The sequence below is a fragment of the Schistocerca gregaria genome, chromosome 7 (genome assembly GCF_023897955.1).
Source record: "Schistocerca gregaria isolate iqSchGreg1 chromosome 7, iqSchGreg1.2, whole genome shotgun sequence".
Lineage (NCBI taxonomy): Eukaryota > Metazoa > Arthropoda > Insecta > Orthoptera > Acrididae > Schistocerca > Schistocerca gregaria.
In genome coordinates, this window is record NC_064926.1 from 224,455,775 (window position 1) to 224,482,325 (window position 26,551).

Consider the following 26,551-nt stretch of genomic DNA (forward strand, 5'->3'; position numbering starts at 1 on the left):
CCCTTCAGCTGCTCTTCCAAGTCCTTTGCTGTCTCTGACAGAATTACAATGTCATCGGCGAACCTCAAAGTTTTTATTTCTTCTCCCGGGATTTTAATACCTACTCCAAATTTTTCTTTCGTTTCCTTTACTGCTTGCTCAATATACAGATTGAATAACATCGGGGAGAGACTACAACCCTGTCTTAATCCCTTAACAACCACTGCCTCCCTTTCATGTCCCTCGACTGTTATAACTGCCATCTGGTTTCTGAACAAATTGTAAATAGCCTTTCGCTTCCTGTATTTTACCCCTGCCACCTTTAGAATTTGAAAGAGTGTATTCCAGTTAACATTGTCAAAATATTTCTCTAAGTCTACAAATGTTAGAAACCTAGGTTGCCTTTCCTTAATCTATCTTCTAAGATAAGTCTTAAGGTCAGTATTGCCTCACGTGTTCCAACATTTCTACGGAATCCAAACTGATCTTCCCCGAGGTCGGCTTCTACTAGTTTTTCCATTCATCTGTAAAGAATTCGTGTTAGCATTTTGCAGCTGTGGCTTATTAAACTGATTGTTCGGTGATTTTCATATCTGTCAACACCTGCTTTCTTTGGGATTAGAATTATTATATTCTTCTTGAAGTCTGAGGGTATTTCGCCTGTCTCATACATCTTGCTCACCAGATGGAAGAGTTTTGTCAGGACTGGCTCTCCCAAAGCCGTGAGTAGTTCTAATGGAATGTTGTCTACTCCCGGGGCCTTGTTTCGACTCAGGTCTTTCAGTGCTCTGTCGAACTCTTCACGCAGTATATATAGATGCGATAAATCACTTTAACGGGGGCCAAACGAACAATTAAAGTCAATATAATTCCAGTAAACCTGAAAAATTAAAAACAAATTATTATAGGGGCCTATATAGACATCTCGCATCTGCTAGATGCCCACGAAATACGTAATTTTGTTTTGAAGCTGACAGGCAAAAGATGCAGTTTTCAATCAGTAATGGCGGACAGCATCAGCTGGTAATATACGTAATTTTATTGTAGCTAATTTTACTACACAAAAAATAAAATATGTACTGCCTCCAAAAGAAGTTGGAAACAAACATTAAAATAAAATTATAATGAGCAGCAAGATGTCTGAGAAGAATTTTGAAAGAAAATTATTAATTGTACTTTAATTTGGCGAGTTTTCAACACTGTCAAAAAGACGAAATAATGGAAAGAATAACAAAATTGAGATATTGTGACAGTATTTTTAAAATAGTTAATTTAACTACAATTGTCTTTAATTTTGAAATGAGAGAGAGCATAATAATTTTCTTTTAATGTCTTAATGCGATGACGTCAGCAGTGGTCCGCGCGGACGACGTGTGGAGTGAATCCTGGTTCGTGGCGTGAAGATAATGACGGATCCTCCTGTTTCATTAATATTCCAGTTACGGCGGTGGTCCACGTCTCCGTTGTAGTCGAATCAGCTGGCAGCACTGGCGCGATAATAATAGTTCCAGTGTGTGCGTTGTCGTTTTATTATTAAAAGTTTATTAATCACGCGGTGCGGGTAGGTCGGAATTATGCAATGTCTTTAGTATTTACGATATATATCCGGTTAATGCCAACACTTCGCACAGTTCTTTCACCGTGTTGCCACAGGGAAACAGTCACATGTGTTCATCACTGTAACAGTCCGTTCAACATCAGTTCAATTTACGTCGTCGTCTTTAAAACAGTTTGGACGATATAATAAATGTTTGTTGATCAAATCACAGCCCTGTTCTTTTACTTAACATTCTGGTTTGTTCCACTTTCACAGTGTCTCCACACAACAATTATGTCTGATTCATGGCAAATTGTCACAAGTTCACATAGTTTGCAAAATCGTCACCGCAAACACTCGATATACTTTTCAGGTTTTACTGTTCAGTTAATAATGCACAATCTCCTATTAACACAGCGGACGCACTGTAATTATTTGTTCCTCCGCGTATCACCGTCCTTCACACCGAACTTTGCAACGTTTTTCACCGCGAACCGACCACGTATCACACCAACTCGCACGCTCTCTATCGATAGTCGTTCGCTCTCTGACACAGTAATGCTTCTAGCCTAGCCAAAGATTTACGAAGCATATAGAACCAGAACATTCACATTCGTACAACATAAAATATAAAACAGTACCAAAATGAATGAAAAAACAATGTGACGTTTTAACAAATAAAGAATAACTTTAAATGCGAACATTTTTAGGTTAGGCTTTAACGTGACTGTTACTGACATTAAATGAAACAACAAGTTTACTGTTACCAGTCACCGTTTTATTTATGCGATGTGTTATGATAGCAAAAGGAACCTGTGACCACTGGAGGCGGTGCCACAAGTTCCTCCAAAAATCGTGACAACACACACACACACACACACACACACACACACACACACACACACACACAAATGTAATACTAACTAATGTAAATCCACCCGATGACGGAGGTTTAAACCTTCGAAACGCGTCGTGGAAATAAAACGGTGACTGGTAACAGTAAACTTGTTGTTTCATTTAATAAATAAAGAATTGTTGAAATAAATTATACATACGTACTATGGCAAGGTAATGCGCAAAAAAAAAAAAAAAAATTATCGACTTTCGGGGAAAGCAATGTCTTTACACACTGTGTCGATACCGATATCTCTTGTAGCTCGTCTCAACTTTCTCGTGACAGATCCGTCCATGCTTTTCATAAACGGAGAAGCGCTGTGCAATTAGCATACAGCTCACATGCACATGGCGTGTGACGATGGCCTCCCGTCGGGCAGACCGCTCGCATGGTGCACGTCTTTCGATTTGACGCCACTTCGGCGACTTGCGCTTCGATGAGGATGAAATAATGATGATTAGGACAACACAACACCCAGTACCTGAGCGGAAAGAATCTCCGACCCAGCCGGGAATCGAACCCGAGCCCTTAGGATTGACAGTCTGTCGCGCTGACCACTCCGGGGGGCGGACAGCATACAGCTGTTACACTAACTATATCGCTGATAGTGAGCGTGTGACATTATGCTAACGATGAGGGATAATCCTCTCTTAAATGCAATAAATTTCATAGTCTCGGCAATCTCAGCCACGATGAAACATGCTGAGAAATAAAGCCACTTCAGCTGTGAGCTCTTTCCGTTTTTAGCACTTACAGCATCATCTTCCGATGCAAATCTTTATACAAATGGAAAAACATTCATGCACAAAAATAAATAATCCCAGTCTAAGGTGAAACCGTAATCAAAAATATACTCACTGGAGTCAACTCGTGATGTGCAGAGAGTAATGAGTGTTAATTGCAGACATTTTTATATACGTGGTATCGTATCTACACGCCAGAGTGCTAGTTTGTTTTTCTCTGTGTCGAACAGTCTTCCCACAAAAGCGTCACGAACTTTACGACCTGATGCATTCTGCACTGTCGTAATTGCACCACTGAAGTGGACTACGCCTATCAATACAGACTATTTTGCGTCCACACATCCGCACTTCACCTGACCTGCTGCCCTTGGGAAGAGGTGGGGGTGGGGAGAGCGTTAAGGCTTGCTGTTGCCACGAGTGCTTGAGGTACTAAACCTAAAACCGTACTCCTCCCAATAGCTATAATTATTAGTCTGAAAAAAGGTGAATACTGATGTAAGGTTGTTCATTGTAATGTCCTCGGTCAGCACTATAAACATCCGCACTTACACACACAACACCCTGTATCTCACATATCGCAAAACCCGGTGGTCATGGTGGTAGTCCCCATGTAACGGATTATCCGCAGAAGTCCTGTGTCCTAAAAGTAGTAAGGCATGGGGGAGAACGCTCCCGTAAAACCTGTGGAGAAGAGTAAACAATAAAGAGGAATTTCATATAATGTCACAACAGATAAAATGGACATGTAAGAGACACCGAAAGCCAACATGTAGAGGTGAACACCAACTGTCATATGGTATCTAGGTGAAAATCCACTGATTAAAAGTTATTCCGCTATAATAGCAGTATGTCAAGAAAAATCGATAGCAGTGTAGGGATATGCACCGTGTTTTTCTCTTTTGGATGCACCACACGCATTTCTCTTCCGTCTGCCTATCATACCATGCGCAAGTTATTTGTGTTCCTAGGTAAACCTTCAGTTTATGGCTAACACCTGCTTCATATAATATCCTTTTTACTTTAGAATGTTGAAGATTAGATGGGTAGATCACATAACTAATGAGGAGGTATTGAATAGAATTGGAGAGGAAAGGAGTTGTGGCACAACTTGACTAGAGGAAGGGATCGGTTGGTAGGACATGTTCTGAGTCATCAAGGGATCACCAATTTAGTATTGGAGGGCAGGGTGGAGGGTAAAAATCGTATAGGGAGACCAAGAGATGAATACACGAAGCAGATTCAGAAGGATGTAGGCTGCAATAGGTATTGGAGATGATGAAGCTTGCACAGAATAGGGTAGCATGGAGAGCTGCATCAAACCAGTCTTAGGACTGAAGACAACGACAACAACAACAACAACAACTTTAGGTTTTAATGGTAATCCCTACACTGTAGTCCATTTACCTTGACAGACTGCTATTACGGCAGCAAATAATGTTTTTAGCAGGTGGACTGTCAGTTACGGAGGTCACACAAAAAGAAATGCACACTATTTTTGTAAAAATACAGTTTTCATTCTGCATGTGTGAAAGTTTTACAGTGTGTAGATACACCCTTCCCGCTTGTTTTCAAACTTAGTTCAACTTGTTCCCCTCAGTGGCGCCATCACAGCATATCTCCAAGATGGCTGCTACACTTCACGTTCTTCAGAAGCAACGTGCTGTAATACAATTCCTGTGCTGTGAAAACGAGACAGTGGGAAATTCCAAAAAAGAGTGAAAAAGGTGTACGGAGGCGCTGCTGTCGATCGCAGTACAGTTAATCGGTGGGCAAGCAGGTTACGTAATGAAAGCGGGCACGGCAATATTGAGGATTGTCCTCGCAGCGGCATGCCTCGTACTGCACACACTCCATACAAAGTGTAGAGAGGTAACGAATTGTTGAGTGCTGACAGACGCATCACAGTGAACGAATTGTCACGCTGCGTTGGGATAGGTGAAGGAAGTGTTTGCAGAATACTAAAAGTGATGGCGTTAAAAATGGTTTGTGCCAGGTGGGTTCCCAAGATACTGACAGTGGCTCACAAAGAAACAAGAAAAACGGTATGCAGAGAACCTTTGGAACAGTACGAGAATGGTGAAGATGAATTTCTTGGAAGAATTGTGACAGGTGATGAAACATGGCTCCATCATTTTTCACCAGAGATTAGGAGGCAATCAGTGGAGTGGCATCATGCAAATTCACCCAAGAAAAAAAAATTCAAATCCACACCTTCTGCTGGAGAAGTTACGGCTACGGTGTTTTCCGATTCCGAAGGACTCTTGCTTGTGGACATCATGCCAAGTGGAACCACCATAAATTCTGATGCATATGTGATGGCAGTGAAGAAACTTCAAGCTCGACTGAGTCGTGTTCGACCACATCGGCAAAAGCAAGATGTTTTGCTGTTGCACGACAATGCACGGTCGCATGTCAGTCAAAAAACCATGGAAGCGATCACAAAACCCGGATAGACAACACTGAAACACCTGCCTTACAGTCCTGACCTGGCTCCATGTGACTATCATCTCTTTGGGAAACTGAAAGACACTCTTCGTGGAACAAGGTTTGAAGATGATGACTCCCTTGGGCACGCTGCTGCCAAACAGTGGCTCCAACAGGTTGGTCCAGAATTTTACCGTGCAGTTATACAGGCGCTGGTTCCAAGATGGCGTAAGGCAGTTGAGAGGGATGGAAATTATGTGGAGAAATGAAAATATTGTTCCTAAAGGATGTATCTACACACTAAACGTTTCAAACACAGAGAATAAAAGAAGGATTTAAAAAAAAAAACAGTGTGCATTTCCTTTGGAGTGACCCTCGTAGATACAATATGGTACTCTTGTGTTCACCTCTGTATGTTGACGATCGGTGTGTGCCTCATCCATCTTTTTATCTACTGTGACATTATGTAAAATTCCTCTTAATTTTTTCACCCTTCTCCACAGGTTTTAGGGGAGCGTTCGCCACCGTATCTTGTTACTTTTAGGGGGTTTTCTCATAATATGTTATGTATATCACGACTTGACTACTAAAGAAAAAAAAATTGTTCAAATAGCCCTGAGCACTAGGTCATCAGTCCCCTAGAACTTAGGACTACTTAAACCTAACTTAAGGACATCACACACATCCATGCTCGAGGCAGGATTCGAACCTGCGACCGTAGCTGTCGCGCGGTTAAGGACTGAAGCGCCTAGAACCGCTGGGTCACAACGGCCTGCTAGTACATTTCCCATTACGATTTCATCTTAGGTTCGGATTATTTATTTTTCTACATGACTATTTGTCCATTTATACTATTTAAGATTTGCAACTGAAGACGTAGCGCAGGTGCTATGAAATCTGTAGTGCTTAATAAAAGCATTTCACCGCTTAAGATGTTTTACCTCTTTTAAATACTTTGCAGAAATTAACTGCATTATTCTGCTGCTCACATTTTCGGTAGAACTACAAAATTTGAATGATAAACTCGTACATTTACAAAATTGAAAGGCATCTATGCAATCGCGAACCGTTTACTGATAAAACGTAAAAAAAAAAACAGCATTCTGTAAATTAAGTAATTATTAGTCTTATGGCCGACAAACGCTTCGGTCACATTGTCTCACGGAAACATAAAATAATAGTTGACTACATTTTTTTTCTAACTGTAAGATCCCACGCCAATCATTAGGTGAAACTAAGATCTCATACCAGGGTTTTCAATTGAGAGACACGACGCATAAAGGGTGATCATTTTCTGCCTCTACATCCACTCTCTGCAAACTACTGGCAAGTGCGTAACATAAGGACAGCCCATTGTTCCAGCTACTAGGACTACATCTCATTCCATGGAGCGCGGGAAGAATTATTATTTAAATACATCTGCGTGTGCTGTAAGTAATATAATACCCTCCTCGCGATACCGACTGGAGCGTTACAAATGGGGTCCTACTATATTTCTATACTCAACACAAAGTGGCTACTTGAAACTTTGTATGTAAGTTTTCTAGGGGAAGTTGGCGTCTATCTTCTAGCGGCTACCAGTTAAGTTCTTTCACCACCTCCGTGATACATCTGTGACCAGTACTGCTACTATTCCCCGTATACGTTCAATCTTCCCCGTTAGTCCTGTTTGGTACGAGTCCTACAAACTCGAGCAATATTCTAGAATGGGTCGCAGGAGTGTTCTATTAGAAATCTTTTCTGCAAACTTATTTTATTTCCGTAGTATTCTTCCAACGAACCCCTGTTTGCCACCTGTTTTCAAAAAAAATTGTTCAAAATGGCTCTGAGCACTATGGGACTCAACCGCTGTGGTCATTAGCCCCCTAAACCTTAGAACTACTTAAACCTAACTAACCCAAGGACATCACACACATCCATGTCCGAGGCAGGATTCGAACCTGCAACCGTAGCAGTCGCACGGTTCCGCACTGCGCGCCTAGAACCGCGAGACCACCGCGGCCGGCACCTGTTTTCCTTACAACCGAGTCTACGTGAGAGTTTCATTCCATATCCCTAAAACTGGTTATCAATGTATTTGAGTTAACCACTTCCAGTTGCGAGTACTTGATAACGTAGTCATACTACATTTTCGTTTTGTGAAGTGCACCATTTCACATTTCAGAGCATTTCAATCAAGTTTCCAACTATCGCACCAACTTCGAAAGACCATCAAGATCTGGCTGCCTGTTTGTGCAGCTTTCTTCTGATAGTAATTTCTTATAGGTAATTCCACTATCTTCTTAAAGCCTAGGATTAATATAAATACGGTCTGCGAGGCCATTAAGAGAGGGCATGAACTGCAATGGCCCAACATATTTCCTTTGGACACGTCTGACGTTACGTTTTCCATTTGTCTACGAGTCTCCATCGAAGGTAATGGTTTTCAGTAGGTCACGTGAGGAAAGTGGGTGTTGGGTTTCAAATGATCAATGTTTTCGGAACTCACGCTCTTTGGCACGTAGGAGGTAATAACCGTAACATACCTTATTACTGTTTCCCTGCATGGTTAATACTGTTTACGTTATGTACTGAGACACTGCTGCAACAACACTTTTACATTTGAACAGGGCAATGTACATGTAACGGAGTTTTCGAGGTCGTCGATTGTTTCTTTGAACCTTATCGCAAAAACAAATGCGCGCCGTGCTGAGTGTGACGGCCAAGGCGGCTTGCACAGCGCATTAACACTTCCGTTGCCAGGTAGATACAGCAGAACGAGAGTTAAACTGCATTGCGCAGAAAAGTTATCTACCTCACATTTAGCTCAACTATAGAAGTTTTTGCGAAATACTTCACCGTGAACATTTCGAGCTTAGTATCAATAATGCAATGTTTTAAATTTTAATGCCGTTACGAATGTGCTTTCCATCAGGAAGAGGCGGACAGTTAAAACTTGTGCGCAATGTGTACTAAGTGGTGGGGAGCGCCACTTATCAAATGACGATGGCGTTATGCTGATGGAAAAAAAAAGTGGTTCAAATCTCCCGGACTTACCGTATATTATTCACACATCAGCATCAGAAGATGAAACTGGAAGCATAAATTACTTCCCTAAATGTTGCCTGTAGACAACATTTTTCTAAGCTGTGCAGTCAGTGGAACCGAAGAAAATGGTTCCACAGTTGAACGGTGTTCTGTATTTTAGCCTTTTGTGAATGCTCTTGCCAACAGCACCATACAATAAATATGTAACTAGTTTTCTCAGAAATGTTTTGTTTATACAGATTTTGAGCTACTTCTGCTTTAAAGAACAGGAATATTGTGAGGGGAAGAGTATGCTAAAAACGCAGCCCATTCAGAAACCGGTATCCTTAATAAAATTGTAGTAATTACACAGCAATAAATTCACCCTTTTTGTGTTGCCCCATTCCGTAAACTTTCATCGGTATGTGACTTCTTCATCGGTATCTCTAATTTTTTACGACGTTATCATGGCTGCCCGCAGCAGCTGACACACTGTGTGTGTGTGTGTGTGTGTGTGTGTGTGTGTGTGTGTGTGTGTGTGTGTGTGAGAGAGAGAGAGAGAGAGAGAGAGAGAGAGAGAGAGAGAGAGAGAGAGAACAGTTATTTAATCGTCTCGCTGCAGACCGTATCTTCAATGGCCAAGAGCAGTCCAGTATTATATCACGGTCTGCTGCAGTCCAAATTGTTCCGCGAATGACGCCTATTACACGACACACAAAATTTTTCTTACGGAACAATTATGTTAGTGTGAAAGGGTAGCACCGTCCACTACGTGTTCGGTGTCGTGTGTCCATTGAAGCTAGTGCGAAAGCTGAACGGAACGCAGAATAGCAGCGTCACCGACAGCTATACTTATCGTTAGTTGAAACTGAAAAGCATTGTTGGGAAATATTAGTAAGCTGCAACTTCCACCAGTTACTTTGGGAGACAGGGGGTGCTTTAACTCTTCCATTAATTGTTTCTGATCTTTGTGATCTGGTCTATCCCTCCGCGTAGTTATACCAATGAAATAGTCATAAATGGAATGGACCAAGGTGACGGCAAGCACTGCGCAATTTGAGGAAATGCCGGGTATGAAGCCCGAAAGCCGCAGCGTATGCCGCGAAAGCACACACATGTCTGTGCAGTGTTTTCGAGACGTGTGTGGTCAACAAAGCAGCAGGTCTAGATTTAGCTGATCTTGAACGTGAGATAATAATCGGTGCAAGACGCATGGATCGTAGCGCATCTGAGATTACAGAAGAATTCCGGTTTTCGACGACAACCGTGTCTGCAACGGATATTCAATCAACATCTACATCTATACACCGCAAGCCACGCGACGATGTGTGGCGGAGGGTACCTTGAGTACCTCTATCGGTTCTCGCTTCTATTCCAGTCTCGTATTGTTCGTGAAAAGAAAGATTGTCGGTATGCCTCTGTGTGGCCTCTAAGGTCTCTGATTTTATCCTCATGGTCTCTTCGCGAGATATACGTAGGACGGAGCAATATACTGCTTGACTCCTCGGTGAAGGTATGTTCTCGAAACTTTAACAAAAGCCCGTACCGAGCTACTGAGCGTCTCTCCTGCAGAGTCTTCCACTGGAGTTTATCATCTCCGTAACGCTTTCGCGATTACTAAATAATCCAGGACGAAGCGCGATGCTCTCCATTGGATCTTCTCTATCTCTTCTATCAACCCTATCTGATACGGATCCCACACTGTTGAGCAGTATTCAAGCAGTGGGCGAACAAGCGTACGGTAACCTACTTCCTTTGTTTTTCGGATTGCATTTCCTTAGGATTGTTCCAATGAATCTCAGTCTGGCATCTGCTTTACCGACGATCAACTTTATATGATCATTCCATTTTAAATCACTCCTAATGCGTACTCCCAGATAATTTATGGAATTAACTGCTTCCAGTTGCTGACCTGCTATTTTGTAGCTAAATGATAAGGGATCTATCTTTCTATGTATTCGCATCACATTACACTTGTCTACATTGAGATTCAATTGCCATTCCGTGCACCATGCGTCAATTCGCTGCAGATCCTCCTGCATTTCAGTACAATTTTCCATTGTTGCAACATCTCGATACACCACAGCATCATCTTCAAAAAGCCTCAGTGAACTTCCGATGTCATCCACTAGGTCATTTATGTATACTGTGAATAGCAACGGTCCTATGACACTCCCCTGCGGCACACCTGAAATCACTCTTACTTCGGAAAACTTCTCTCCATTGAGAATGACATGCTGCGTTCTGTTATCTAGGAACTCCTCAATCCAAACACACAATTGGTCTGATAGTCCGTATGCTCTTACTTTGTTCATTAAACGACTGTGGGGAACTGTGTCAAACGCTTTGCGGAAGTCAAAAAACACGGCATCTACCTATGAACCCGTGTCTATGGCCCTCTGAGTCTCGTGGACAAACCTAAGGACATCACACACCCCTCCATGCCTGAGGCAGGATTCGAACCTGCGACCGTAGTGGTCGCGCGGTTCCAGACTGAAGCGCTTAGAACCGCTCTGACACCAGCGGCCGGCGAAAACATTGCAGTCGTTGTCGTAATGCAGAAACGAAGCGATTTATCTAACGTCCAGAAGAGCATCATCGTTGGCCAGCAGCCCAAGGGAGGAAGGGGTGGGGAGCGGGGGGGGGGGGGGGGGGGGGCAAGCATTTCCGAAACGGCTTTGTGAAATGTGCCGTCGTGGTTAAAGTAAACGATGCATGGCAAATTGATGCTATCCAAAAGTGGCGCCGAGACAACTATGATGCAACACGGGCCATAGATTTGAATGAACAGCGGGTGTGAAGATGTGTACGGTCATATAGACGTGCAACGAGAATGAGATTTTTCAGTGTGCAGCGGAGTGTTCGCTGATATGAAACTTCCTGGCAGATTAAAACCGAGTGACGGACCGAGACTCGAACTCGGGACCTTTGCCTTTCGCAGTCAAGTGCTCCACCATCTGATCTATCCAAGCACGACTCACGCCCTGCCCTCACAGCTTTACTTCCTCTGCCAGTACCTCGTCTCTTACCTTCCACACTTTACAGAAGCTCTCCTGCGAAACTTGCAGAACTAGCACTCCTGAAAGAAAGGATATTGCGGAGACATGGCTTAGCTACAATCAGGGCTCGCAAGGAGAGCTTCTGTAAACTGTGGAAGGTAGGAGACGAGGTACTGGCAGAAGAAGTACAGCTGTGAGGGCGGGGCGTGAGTCGTGCTTGGGTAGCTCAGATGGTAGAGCACTTGCCCGCGAAAGCCAAAGGTCTCTAGTTCGAGTCTCGGTCCGGCACACAGTTTTAATGTGCCAGGAAGTTTCAGACGTGCAACTATTCAGCATCTGACCACCCAGATGTAGTAACTGACTACCAACAGTCTCTCCTCAATGAACGTTCACCGAACGTTCCTGCATATGTGGCTCGGTAGCAGGCGCTTGGTTCATGCATCCGTGATGGCTGCTGTTTATCGGCGACGAAGGGTGGAATTTGCAAGCCAATACTGTAACTGGACGTCCGCCGAGTGCTGAAATGGATCACGTGTTATGCTCCATCGGACGGATGGCCCTCAGCGTCAGCCGCGTGAGAAGTCTGAACGGGAACACCTTTTAACAATCATCGCCAGTGTCCGGACGTAGGAGTGAGCGTTGTTGTCTGGTTGGAAGGTACAATGAATGAACGCATACGGTACGTACTTATTCCTGGGGACCAAGTCCACCCCTACAGAAGCGAACAAATGCAAACAGTGCTATAAATGGGAAGTGGAGATATCGAAAGTTCTACGTTCCAGTTTTTCACGTAATGCGTTTTCAATGCTACTGTGTTCTCGGTACGCTGTTGCATGTGCCTTGAGTTTTTCCAAGTGTCAAGTCACGGTAGAAGAAATGGAAGCAACGACTTTGTTCAACAAGAGTTAACAGAAAACCGTCGAGTCAGCTAAAGCTATGAAGCCAGTCCATGTAATTCCAATGCCTGCCGATGACTTCCCTGACTTTAAAGAAAAATTGTAGCGAACACAGGCGCGTAAGATCTCTCATTACAATATTATCAAAATGCTACACTCTCGTCCAACTCGTACAACTATTGAAAATTTTCTCTCTCAACACAAGAGTGGGAAAGCATATTCGAAAGTGGAAAGACCAGGGCTGTTCTATGCCATGACGTACGTCATCTGACAGACCAGCCACGTTTATCAGTTGCAAAACAGGAAGACCTGTTGGCGATCTTGCCATTCCTTTTTCAATGGCACAGGGAGTTCAGAAACTTGCGTTATTTGATCCAACAATGGAGTTGAGCAAGATACTTCTGTATCTTCTTTACAAAAGTAAATAATTTTTTGTTTGAGTTTTAGAAGACATGAGAAATGGTTTTCGTTGTTGAAACATTACTGTTATATTTATGCACTTGTATTATCACAAATGAAACGTAATGTCTCAGTATCAATGGTACTTTAAGCAAATTTCTTAGCGGTCACTTAGAACTAATCAGTTTCCTGCTATGGCACATAGGGCGTTCTTACTAAATTATTTATTTCCCGATTTCTCTCATTTTTACAGTGATAAGACGAGCAGCGTAATTCTGTAGTATCAACTCCTCCATAATTTTTTTGGTACGAACAACTATAAGTACAAAGAGGGATACATTGCTTTTTGTTTCTTCAGACAAATGTGAAATTTGGCAGTTAGAACATCTGACATTTTGCAATAAATTATTATGTCTCGTTCAGTCTGTCTTCATGTACGAAAGCCATTTATTCTTGCTATACGTAATTCGGTATAATAATAAAATTGCTTGCGTTCAAACATTTTTCCTCTTTACTACAATGGTGTTTAACGTTATTTACTAACCATGCATAAGTAATTGTTTTGTGTTTCAGATATTTAATTATGTTGGGAACCGATTGGTTTGGTGACATGCCATCATATGCGGATTTGTGTTTTTACAAGTTGAGCCTTGCAGTCTAGATTTTTTTTATTACGAAGTTCCGATTACAGTTTCTTTGTAATGCGAATCATTTGTTACATTATACCTAACATTATTACCACTGTCCGCCGTCATCAAGCTTTTCCGCTGCCCAACGACGATCCTGCACCTGACACTATAAGCAGGCAGGAATTGCAGGTAACGGAGCCGCCTTCGACCAAATAAGAATTATAATACTGTTTAACACTGGATTCTAAATATTCATGTTCTTTAATGCTGCTCTGGTCACTTCGATGTATCCCACTTCGGAACAATTAGCTTGAAGTTCAGTCATTTTCTTATACATTCACTCTTTTTAATGGATATATTACAATTTCCAATAGAAACATCACCTCTGGGAGAAGCGACTTTTACAAACACATCTGCGGGAAGGGCGTAATTTCCCTAGGAAGTCTTTGAAACGTAGTAAATAAACAAAGTTGGATACAACCGCAGAAACAAAGGTACTATTGCGTATCTCAATTTTGTGAAGGCGACGGCATCCTTTTGTTTTAGAAGCGAGCCAAGACGGACGCTTTTCTGCTGTTACTGCAGATTTATACGGCACACCGCCATTATCGTTCATATTTTGTAGAGGCGCAACCATACTATGTGCACTCGCATATTGTTGCATACAGCAACTAATTTGATATAAGTCTCATGGTAATTCTGTTTATGTGCGATATTTGAATATAGTGATATTACTTAATATTTGTTTAATTTTATGATAAAAGTATTCCTCAGCTGTACTGCGTCATAACAGGGTGAAAGGTTCCTTGTTCATTAAATGCACATAAATAGTCCAGTACGAACCATCTGTCCGATGAGTAAATTTTTCGAAGTCCGATAAAAGAAGTTTTCTTTGGAAGGGGTATCCACGGTCGAGCAAAAGAATCAGACAGGACCTTACACAGAAAGCCATTGTGAAGCGCGCCTAACAAAAAAGTCAAGTATTTACAAACATTTACTTAAGGAATTACTGGAGTGTTTCAGTAGGCTGGCTCACTCCCTATCGTTTACCTATGCACGATCACGTGAGAATTAATAATGAAAGAAAATTTAAAGACTCTACGTATACGGGTACTCGACTCACTGTGGAAATTCGCTCCAAGTAACAGTACTGAGCAGCAGTCTGCAACTACAGCGCACTCTATTTAACCTTGAATATATCCAGCAGTGCGCGAGTCGCTACGGCGAGAACGCCTCCACCGTACGCACGTCACCACATTTCAGCTCTCCTGCTCGCAGCTGCGCCGTGCTTACCGAAGCCCTGTCCGCAGACGTCGGCCGTGCGACGCTCATGGTGCAGCGGTGGCCACTAGCCTGCCGGCGGCAGCCCTCGGTGGTGGAACAACGCCACTGCGGACGCCCAGGCGATAGTCATTTGTTATCGTCGCGGCTTACGTAGCGTATCTGCGGGTCGCTCCGTCCCACAAGGCGAACGCTATGCTTGTGTCGCAGCTGCTCGCGTCAGCGGGTTTGGCAACCGGTGCCGAGGGCGTGCGTAGTGCGTGCACTGGCGACCCAGGGCCGCTGACCGCTGTCTACTCGCCGGAGCGTTAGTCCCAACATCGCGCCTCGATCCAATAAAACAAGTAACATTTTCTCCTACGAACTGAGCGCATCGATATCGAGCACAGCCCGCATCTTGTGGTCGTGCGGTAGCGTTCTCGCTTCCCGCGCCCGGGTTCCCCGGCTGGATTCACGGCGGGGTCAGGGATTTTCTGTGCCTCGTGATGGCTGGGTGTTGTGTGTTGTCCTCAGGTTAGGTAGGTTTAAGTAGTTCTAAGTTCTAGGGGACTGATGACCATAGATGTTAAGTCGCATAGTGCTCAGGGCCATTTGAACATCCTTTCAGTGTTGTTAATATGATGACAAGTAGGAAGTTTCCTCACAGTCTTCTTTTTCAGTGCAGCCTTATGCGATCCGCCACAAACCTCTCTCCTGCGCTAACCTCTTCAAACTTAGAATAGAACTTGCATTCCACGTTCCCAGCTATTTGCTGGATGTATTCCCATCTCCGTCTTTTGCCCTTTACAGCCCACTCTAGTACAGCGGTTCCGAACTTGGGAGTAACTACCCCCTGAAGGGTAAAATAAAATTTTCTGAAGGGTCAAAACTAAACGATTCGATTCTGTTTCACTCACAAAGCTATTATTTTCAAAAGATCACTACTATTATCAGTTTTGTAAGACTGATAATATAAGAATTTTTAACATGTTGCAGTCCTGTCAGCAACTCTTAATATATCAAAATTCCGCCTTAGTTGCGAAATGTCACTGGTCTTTACCCAGGTTTCAGCTAGAGTTCGAAATGGCTCTGAGCACTTTGCGACTTAACTTCTGAGGTCATCAGTCGCCTAGAACTTAGAACCAATTAAACCTAACTAACCTAAGGACATCCAAAACATCCATGCCCGAGGCAGGATTCGAACCTGCGACCGCAGCGGTCGCTCGGCTCCAGACAGAGTAATTTAGCCTTCTTCAGAAGCATAAAATAAACAAATACATGCGAGAATAAGGCACCGTCAAACATAGAAAGCTAAAGTACCAAGGCTGAGAAACAGCTAAGTAACGTAGCTTGACATGATACCTTGGTACTTTAGCTTTTTATGTCTGACCGTGCCTCATTCTGGCATGTATGAGTTTATTTTATGCTTCTGAAGAAGGCTAGATTACTCGAGCTGAAACCTGGGTAAAGACCAGTAACATTTCGCAACTGAGGTGCAATTTTGATATATTACTCTAATAAAAGTTCCGTAAGTTATCAATGTTACTTATGCTTTTTTTCAATTAATAGCATCAATGCGATGGAGGTTACAGGTTCCTCACATAGACAACGCACTACACACATTTGTTGTGTTACGTCCCTTACATCGCTGACAACAAAAGTGAGACGCATACGTAACAAATGCTAAATATCTCAAGAAAATGCCTTCTCTAAATTCTGCTTCATTAGTCGCTTCGAAACAGAAATGAAAAGACAGCACGACACAGCAGTAACTACATAAGGGTTACAACAGCGCTGCACACAATGTTACTACATTATTATTATTAATTATTACGATTAGTGGCTGTGGTCAGAAAAAGCATTAAAAGCCCGAAGTCTTCCAACTTCTGCAACGCCAGAAGGAAGTAGTGCAGCAATCAAGTGATTTACGAACATTAAGTATGGTGCGCGCATTTTAACTTGGTTGATTTTAAATGGGATTGCAGTGTACGGGTCAAGCAAGTGCCGCAATGGAAAGGAGCAATGCAGGAGAAGTATGTTTTGTAATGAGTATTTACCCCCCACAGTGGATAGATTGCTTTCTTATCTGAGGAGTTGCGAGCAGCGCTTTCCATGCACCAGGAATTCCTTCGACATTCATCCTGTCTTGCTATTTTCTCACTGTCCTTGCTTTACTACCCTACAACGCTGTGCTCTGAACGCATCTCAGAAATTTATTCCTCTGATTATGGTCTGTACTTTTCTTGGCCTGTAATGTCCTCCTTGGTTCGTCCATCATACCTTATTTTGCTTCCAAGGTAACGGAATTCCTTAACTTCAAATACTTCCTGATCACCAACTTTGATGTTAAGTTTCTCGCTACCATCATTTCTACTGCTTCTCATTACTTTGCTCTTTTCCGGTTTGCTCTCGATCCATATTTTATACTTACTAAACCAGGACCTCTCTGGGTGTTTGCACCACCGCATCGCGCAGTGCGAAATGCAGAAGACAGCTTCGTAATGATGAAGACGTTGTAACTTCCAACCCCTCCTCCAGTTTGTGTGATACCGCCCCCCCCCCCCTCTCTCTCTCTCTCTCTCTCTCTCTCTCTCTCTCTCTCTCTCTCTCTATCTATCTATCTATCTATCTATCTATCTATCTATCTATCTCTCCTCTTGTCTTACGCTTGCCTTGCTCGCTACGGCTGTCTCAACCTTTTTCAAAACATACTACTGTTTTCTTCGTCACTGCCAAATGTTTGTGTGTAGTCGCTCGAGAGCTTTATTTGATTGGACGAGGTTACTGGAAAAATAGATTTAAATAATAAAAATAATACTCGACAGACTGCAAACTCAGTAAAACATTTCTAATAACATTTTTACTCCTTTAAGCTACAAATCAAACTGAGCGTTTTCGATGAATTGCGATCTAAGAGCGAAGCACCCAGAAAAAAATGTAAAACAAGCGATTTGGAGTCACCCTTATTTTACTAGTACGCATTTGCCCTTCACATTTGTCAAACTACATAAAAGTGTTAAAGTATATAAATAAACTGCAAAACTTCACTTAACTATAGAATTCATTTTACATCCTGCTCTAGCGGGGAAAAGAAGAGAATTAGCTGAAAAATTCTTCTGTCGGAGCGTAAAAAGGCGAACATTCTCCTCTGTTAAAGAATGTGACAGAAAAATGGGGAACCAGCCGCATAAATTCTCATTTCGCCGTCCTCGCCAAAATTTTTGTATCTGCGTGCTGAAAGCCAGCAGGAGAGAGACAGTGACGGTGTAAGAGGGAGGAGGCAGTGGCAATGAGAGGTAAAGAAAGAGGTGGCAGTGATGGTGAGAGCGAGAAACTGGCAGTGACAAAGTAAGAAAGATGAAGAGAATAGCAGTGGGTACCAAAGAGACAGGAGGTACTGATAGTCAGTGAGAGACAGTGGCAGTAAAAGAGAAAGATGGGTGTATACAGAAGAAACGGGAGTAAAAAATGGAGGAGACGGTGGAAATAAAAAATACAAATAGCTGGAAACCATGGTAAATAGGCTTGGGGCGGGGGATAGGGCTGTCTGGACCTTCCCAGACCAGCAAACTAACATTCCGGTATAGGAGAAGGTGCATTTTGTAGCGAAATTTTAAACATTTGGATAAAGAGCAAAAGGTAAGTTGGACTCTGAGAATTTTTTTTTTGCCGAGGTATCGCGGAGACTGTGGCAGTGGGGAAGAAAGGCAGTAAAGAGACCGGTAAGCGCAAATGAGACAGTGGTAGTGGGAATACTGTAAATCAATGGGGGGCAGAACAATAGTGGGTGGCAGATATACAGTACTATTTGGATTAAGTGAAATATCAATACCTAAAGATGCGATCACACTGAAAAATATTCCACCGATTAAGGATGTGATACGCAAACGGGTGGCATAACGCATGTGTACATACGTACGTACCCTGTGATTGTGGAAATTCAGAACCCAGCAGCGCCACCACGTGCTGCAATCAGAGCTGCAAGACGTCATGGCATGTAATCAAAAAGCACCGGAATATGCCGCTGGGGAATACTCTGTCATGGGATTCATAGGCGCGTCCACAAAGCATCAACTGTGACTGCAGGAAGTTGCCGACCCACCACATACCAGGCACGTTCGATGGGCGACATACCACGCTAACGGGAAAGCCAGGGTAGTGGTGGTTCCCGTCGTTCTTCGAAGAAGGCTTGCACATTGCTCGCAGCCGAGCATTATCCTGCTGAATGACATGTGGAAGGGCCTGCAGGACAGGCAGTGCCTCTGTCATGTAGCGGTAGCTCTTTAGGTTGCCCTCAAGGCGTAGGAGGCGAGATCGCGTCTTAGAAGCAATGGATCCCAAACCATCACAACTGGCGTTTGCCCGCTATGCCGCGCAACAACACAGTATGTCGGTGTCCACCATGGCGGCTTCGAACGCGTATGCGGTCATCATTACACGACAAGTTAAAGGGGGAGTGGTAAGAAAATATTAGAAAAAATTCAAACAGCTCTGAGCACTATGGAACTTAACATCTGAGGTCATCAGTACCCTTCAACTTAGAACTACTTAAACCTAACTAACCTAAGGACAATTCACACACATCCATGCCTGAGGCAGGATTCGAACCTGCGAGCGTAGCGTCACGCAGTTCCAGACTGTAGCGCCTAGAACCGCTCAGCCACTCCGGCCGGCGAAAATATTACATTTTGCCACTCAGCATTCCAGTGTCTGCGTCTACGTGCCCATTGCATTGCTTTCGTGGGTTCTGGTACATGGAAGACGACGCAATGGCATGCGTGCCAACAGTCCACCTCGCAGAGGACGGCGTCGAACCGTCGACGCACACATGTCAAGAGCCGTAGCAATGCTCCAACGTCGCGGCAACGCCGTGGACGAAGTTGTGGCCGTTACGGCAAAGTGGAAAAGTTCACAATCATATTGCCTGTGCTCATGCAATATCGTCCAGCATCCTGTCGGCACTGTGTGCGACACTCTTTTCTTCTCCGTCTCACAGTTGAAGCAGGGTGCCCTGTGCGAGCCGCATTGGCACGGTATGACAGAACCGTCTCCCGGTGACCAATCATTGTGCCCCGTTCCAACGCACACACATGCCTTTATTTCACCCTGCGGTGTCGACCTGGTACAGTGGCACTTGGTTATACGTTTCCACTTCGTATGACTGCTTCACACCGAGTGAGCGTTGCTAAACTCGGTCGCGTGCGGCCACACAAAACATGGCGCTGTTGGCCATATGTAACGCCACCTCTCTGCCATTTAAATCACTTATTGTGGTTCCGCCGTTCTGTGTGTCCTCTTACTGTGATGCAGACGTAACTACAGAGAGACACTGCGTTTAGAACGTTGTGTGTTAAAAAGAGCGCGTGTATATTCGATTGCGAAATCTTTATGCAATAATGCGGACTCAGGATTGAGGCAACCGATTCCAATCTTTTGTAAGAATCTTTTAAAGAGCGGCGTGTTCGCCTCTTTTGTGCTCCGACAGGAACGTTTAGCGCTGGTATATCCAAGTCTGGCTCCGTAACTCAGTGGTCAATGTGTCTGGCTGTTATGTGAAGGACCTGGATTCGATTTCCTGTGCTGCCAGAGATTTTTCTTTGGTGGGAGGACAGTTGTTGGATGCACTAAGCCTCGTGATGCCAGTCGAGGACCTACGTGAACGGGAAGTAGCAGTTGCATGGCCTAGAAAGACGACACGGACGGGAGAGCTGTGCGCTCGCCGCTGGCAGAGGATGACACGGGGGTCGGTCGTTACTGATTCGCCCATCAGGACCAGAACGGTAATCCCAAAAGTAAGATCTATTTTTGTGTAAGTACAGAACTCTGTGTGGCAGTTGTCACACTGTTATGGAGAGTGCTTCACGCGCTGTGTGTAAACATGAGCACGCCGCGCGGAGGCGCTCAGCCTTGGCTTGGCAGCCGTTGAGAACGGAGTTCCCGTTGGATGTTACCGCCAAGTGCGAATTGCGCCCAGTTATTCGGTTTTTGAACGCATAAGGCACTGCGCCGATTGAAATCCATCGCCAATTGACGGAAGTGTATGGTGAGTCGCGCATGGATGTCAAAAATTTTCGTAAGTGGTGTACCGTGTTTGCAGGTGGTCGGACCGAAATTAACGACGAACAAAGCAGCGGGAGACCGTCAATTTCTGAGGAGACACTGTTGAAGGTTGAGCGAAGCATGCGTGAAGATAGACGCATCACCCAGGATGATCTCAGCACGTTGGTTCCTGAGGTTTCCCGAAGCACCGCTCACAGAATTTTACCGGAAACATTGAACTACTGGATGGTGTGCGCAAGATGAGTGCCACGCATGCTGACTGAGGACCACATGCGGCAACGAGCTGATGCTTCCCGCCCATTTCTTCACAGCCTTGCAGCCGAGCTGGACTCAATTGTCACGGGTGACGAAAACTGGGCATACCACTTTACACCTGAGACCAAGCAACAATCACGCCAGTGGCGGCATCCTCCGTCAAAGCTGCGGAAATTCAAACACTGTCTCCCGGTAAAGCCATGACAACCGTTTTTTTGGGATCGTAAAGGGGTATTATTGGTAGACTTTATGCTCACTGGGACCACAATTAACGCTGACAGGTACTGTGAGACTGAAAAACTTATACGGGCTATTCAGAACCGCAGAAGAGGAATGTTGAGCAAGGGTGTAGACATTCTCCATGACAACGCTCGCCCACACATCGCTCGGCAAACCGTTGCTCTTCTGCAACAGTTTCAGTGGATATAATCACCCACCCACCCTGTAGTCCTGACTTGGCGCCCAATGACTATCGCCTGTTCCGTAGATTAAAAGAACGTTTGGCCGGAAAGCAATTCAGCTCCGACGACGAGGTGAAAGAAGAGGTTCATAATTTTCTGAAGAGCATGGCGGCGAGCTGGTATGTCATGGGAATACAAAAACTGCCACAGCGTCTACAAAAATGCATCGACAGAAATGGTGTTTACGTCGAGAAATAGCCAAATGTTCAAGCTGTAAACTGATGTAAACCATTGTAGAAATAAACAGGTCTATGTACTTATAAAAAAAAGAAGACCCTACTTTTGGGATTGCCATTATATATATATAGCATTTAAATAAGCACTGTCCTGTATTCTTAGATGACAATACTGCTCAAACTAGAAAAGAAGGCCAATAAACTAATAAACTTACGTCCGCAAACACATACTTGTCGTGATATAAATCATGTTATTTGTTTAGAGAACGGTCAGTGCCCAGTGGTGGCGTAGTCTGCCTTCCCGTTGACGCTCATTGGTCCCTCCTTATTGGTTGGGTCTGTCTCTACACTTAGCTCTCTGACTCTGATCCTGTTGTCACGCAGAATACCTACAACTGTCTCCTACTCAGCCATTCGATGCTCATCATTTTGCTGTCGAGCTGGCGTCACACCATGATCATTGTTTCCGTGCAGTGTGAATCACACAAACAATGAAATTAAGTCCTTTTCGAAGGAAATGGCAGACACGGTTTTCTGGTATGGGTCAGACAAAGGCGTTAATCTACAGGGAAGCGTAACACGCCGAGCGACCTTCTCAACGCCGCACTTCATCTGAAAAAATGTTGACGGCATATAATCTCTAGCAAGGACAAATGATAGCAGTAGACCTTGCACTCCTCGCATGCTGGATATGGAAGAACGAGTGTTGCGACGAGTGGACGGTGACCTTCACGTCAAACAGGCGTCGCTGCAGGCTGCGACTTTGTTCTTGCTTGCTCTATTCTGCACAATCCATTAGTTCATCCACTTTGGCAATCTTAGAGCTATCGTGACATCAATACAACAGGTCCGAATGAATAATAGCGTGTGGGCAAGAATTGTGAGGCACTTAGTGTCATTCACCTTAACAGCCAAATTAACAGGTGGGGTTCAATACTAATTTCTGCGTGACATATTACCCGTACTGCTAAAGAGTAAATATTGCGTATCAAGTGTTTCGTGTGAAGCCTTGTGTCAGCTGAAAACGTCAAGACATGGAAAGTGACATAACTAAAACAAAGGACACTTCATTGGGGTTCACGCTAGAAATTGCAAACACCGTTTGATCCTGGTTTTAAAGCCATTCTCGTTAGTGCTGAAAAATTTGATTTCTTAGTAACGTTTCATTGTTGCCAAAATATTTTTCTTGATTTATGGAAAAGTGACATTTTGCGTTGTCACTTTTCCAGCAAGAGTACATATACGAGTATGCAAACATTTGTTAACATCGTATCTTTCGACCAACTTTCCCCGCTCTCGACTCGTCTGTCGGGAAAACCAGTCTGTGTCTGCAATATACCGCATGCTACTGGAGTTAAGATTATACTTCTTGTCACGATATACACTACTGACCATTAAAATTGCTACACCACGAAGATGACAAACTTTAGACAAGAAGAAGATGCTGTGATATGCAAATGATTAGCTTTTCAGAGCATTCACACAAGGTTGGCGCCGGTGGCGACGCCTACAACGTGCTGATATGAGGAAAGTTTCCAACCGATTTCTCAAACACAAACAGCAATTGACCGCCGTTGCCTGGTGAACCGTCGTTGTGATACCTCGTGTAAGGAGAAGAAATGCGCACCGTCACGTTTCTGACTTTGATAAAGGTCGGATTGTAGCCTATGGCGATTGTGATTTATCGTATCGCGACATTGCTGCTCGCGTTGGTAGAGATCCAATGACTGTTAGAAGAATATGGAATCGGTGGGTTCAGGAGGGTAATACGGAACGCCGTGCTGGATACCAACGGCCTCGAATCACTAGCAGTCGAGATGACAGGCATCTCATCCTCATGGCTGTAACGGATCGTGCAGCTATGTCTCGATCCCTGAGTCAACAGATGGGGTCGTTTGCAAGGCAACAACCATCTGCACGAACAGTTCGACGACGTTTGCAGCAGCATGGACTATCAGCTCAGAGACCGTGGCTGTGGTTACCCTTGACGCTGCATCACAGACAGGAGCGCCTGCAATGGTGTACTCGACGACGAACCTGGGTGCACGAATGGCAATACGTCATTTTTTTCCGATGAATCCAGGTTCTGTTTACAGCATCGTGATGGTCGCATCCGTGTTTAGCGACATCGCGGTGAACGCACATTGGGAGCGTGTATTCATCACCGCCGTACTGACGTATCACCCGGCGTGATGTTATGGGGTGCCATTGGTTACACGTCTCGTTCACCTGTTGTTCGCATTGACGGCAATTTGAAAGTGGACACATTTCAGATGTGTTACGACCCGTGGCTCTACCCTTCATTCGATCCCTGCGAAACCCTACATTTCAGCTGGATAATGCACGCCCGCATGTTGCAGGTCCAGTACGGGCCTTTCTGGATACAGAAAGTGTTTGACTTCTACCCTGGCCAGCACATTCTCCAGATCTCTCACCAATTGAAAACGTCTGGTCAATGGTGGCTGAGCAACTGGCCCGTCACAATACGCCAGTCACTACTCTTCATGAACTGTCGTATCGTGTTGAAGCTGCATGGTCAGCTATCCCTGTACACGCCATACAAGCTCTGTTTGACTCAATGCCCAGGCGTATCAAGGCCGTTATTACGGATAGAGGTGGTTGTTCTGGGTACTGATTTCTCAGGATCTATGCACCCAAACTGCGTGAAAATGTAGTAACATGTCAGTTCTAGTATAATATATTTGTCCAATGAATACCAGTTTATCATCTGCATTTCTTCTTGGTGTAGGAATTGTAATGGCCAGTAGCGTACTTGTTAACCCTCGTTGTTAAACAGGTATCACATTAAACTAATTTGGTATCGTTTTATCGACTGAGCACATAAAAAACTACTTAAAAAAACAATGCAGCATGACACTAACCGAATCCATACTGTGCTTTGGTAATGTGTAGATCGCAGTTATGAGCCATCTCTACCTTAACCGCAATAAGCAACAACCAAGCTTTCCGTAGACATTGGACGTCGCAAGAAAAACGTCATTAGCAGTACTTTTTTTGGGTTGCCTCCGTCTGCACAATGCAAATGAAAATTACAAATATCTGCCGAAACACCAGAGAGAACGTGCCTGATGATTCTCATGACCTCTGGCCCAATAATATTGTGCCTTTGTGGTTGCCGGAAACACTTTCTATGAAGACATACGGAACCGAGCAGGGATAATGGTGCTAGTTGTTATAGTGGTGCCATTAGTTACAGTGCCTTGATTCAATACAATGATTCGGTGATTGTCTCTGCAACTCATTTCTAGCCATTAGCGAAAAATGTGCCGGACACCTATTGTGTTGATATCACATTCTGTTCCTTATTCCTAAAGGTATTTCTTCTAATAACATACCTAATGTTTCTTGCAGTAATGTGTACTTTCTAGCATTAAGATTTCCTTCGATGCAATAGGAGCTTAGAACTCTATCCTCCAGGATCCCACACTATACGATCACCGACCACGGTTTTTGGTGTGCAACTTGCCGAAGCCAACATGTATTTTCAGTTGCTTCGCATACAATCCGTACCAGTTCATTCTTGGTGGATACTGATATGGTAAGGGTGATATTTATGGCGGTGCAGAACACGAATAAGATTCCCTTGCGATTTGAAGCGTACTAACACAATTATCTCTAACCACAATGGCAAGAGTACCAATTTCCGTTTCCTCGTTAGTAACTTTCCTTTGCAGGACGTGTTTCCGATGCGTGAAAGATGCAGTTCTTCTCAATCTATCATACACATATTTAAATGTACCGCGTGTAGGGTGAGTACGTTGAGGATATCATTCGGCGTGTAAGTCTCTAGCTCTTACTGAATTTCGTTGGAATTATCTGTAAATGAGAAGCACATCGACTTATTCTTCGAAGGACTACATCATTCACATTCGCTTGTTCGACGATACTAGTCTTACCGATCCTATTAGTATTGTAGTGTGAAACCGTCTAATGGTGTTTAGATGTCAATGGTACGTTAGATGGATACGCCATATTCAGCGAATATTTACTATTTGCACGATATACGAGAGAGAATTGTCGGAGCATGTGCTCCGATAAGTGCCTGAGTGAATAGGAATACCACTCAGTGCATGACAAGAAGATTGCAGCACTGCACTAATACCAATGGTCATCACTTCCATTACCTTCTGGAAATGGACGTTCACGCCACCTTTTTGACCTTCGTTTACCTTCAAAGACCTTACTGTTACACATCATTGGATTCGTCTCGATAGCCGCTATCAGAAAATACGTATCAAACTATAGTATCCCATAAAAAAAAGTTGACCTTCATATTCCTGACGCGGCCCCACCTAGCAACAAAAAACCAACGTCATATGATGGCCCGCGTTGTGCCATGCAACATTTGTCCCACGAATTTTTCAGCTACTATCACAGTTTCGGAGTTATTCTAGGTGGCAATAGTTAGTGGCTTACCCTGTATACTGGAAATAATTTGTGTAGCAATGTTAATAATAATAATCCGTTTTCGAACGTGGGCACAAAAGTATGAAGCTACAGTGCTAGCCACAGTGCCACTACTTCAATTGGGCTGTTCACTCGCTGAAAGGCACAGAAACTACCATCAAAACAATGATTGTACTTTTCTTAGAAACGGCCGACTATCTATGTATAATCCGAGACACAAGTTCGCTTTTTCTGATCCTTCTCCCACTGAGGAATTTTCTCGAAATCAGGTTATGGGATTTGCCGTGTTCTATTCGTAATTTAATATACAATGTTGAAAATACAAAAACTATTCGTAATTAACTACCTACGAACACAGTTGAAAGTTGCCTATTAAACGGCTTCCACGGACAACAAAGCTTTGA

At 43.8% G+C, this 26,551-nt stretch overlaps 1 protein-coding gene across 2 annotated transcripts in view; it reads right to left on the minus strand.

Annotated features, from left to right (window-relative positions):
* LOC126282266 (lysoplasmalogenase-like protein TMEM86A) overlaps positions 1-26,551 on the minus strand; it is a 437,733-nt gene that overhangs the window by 351,916 nt on the left and 59,266 nt on the right. Inside the window, exon 1 of one of the 2 annotated variants that reach the window (XM_049981875.1) lies at positions 14,801-14,914. The exons of the other annotated variant lie outside the window; for it this stretch is intronic. Coding sequence (XP_049837832.1) covers positions 14,801-14,839 — 39 coding nt within the window. The 5' untranslated portion in view covers positions 14,840-14,914. Of the gene's footprint in view, positions 1-14,800; positions 14,915-26,551 lie in introns of those variants that run through there. 2 annotated transcript variants of the gene reach the window in all.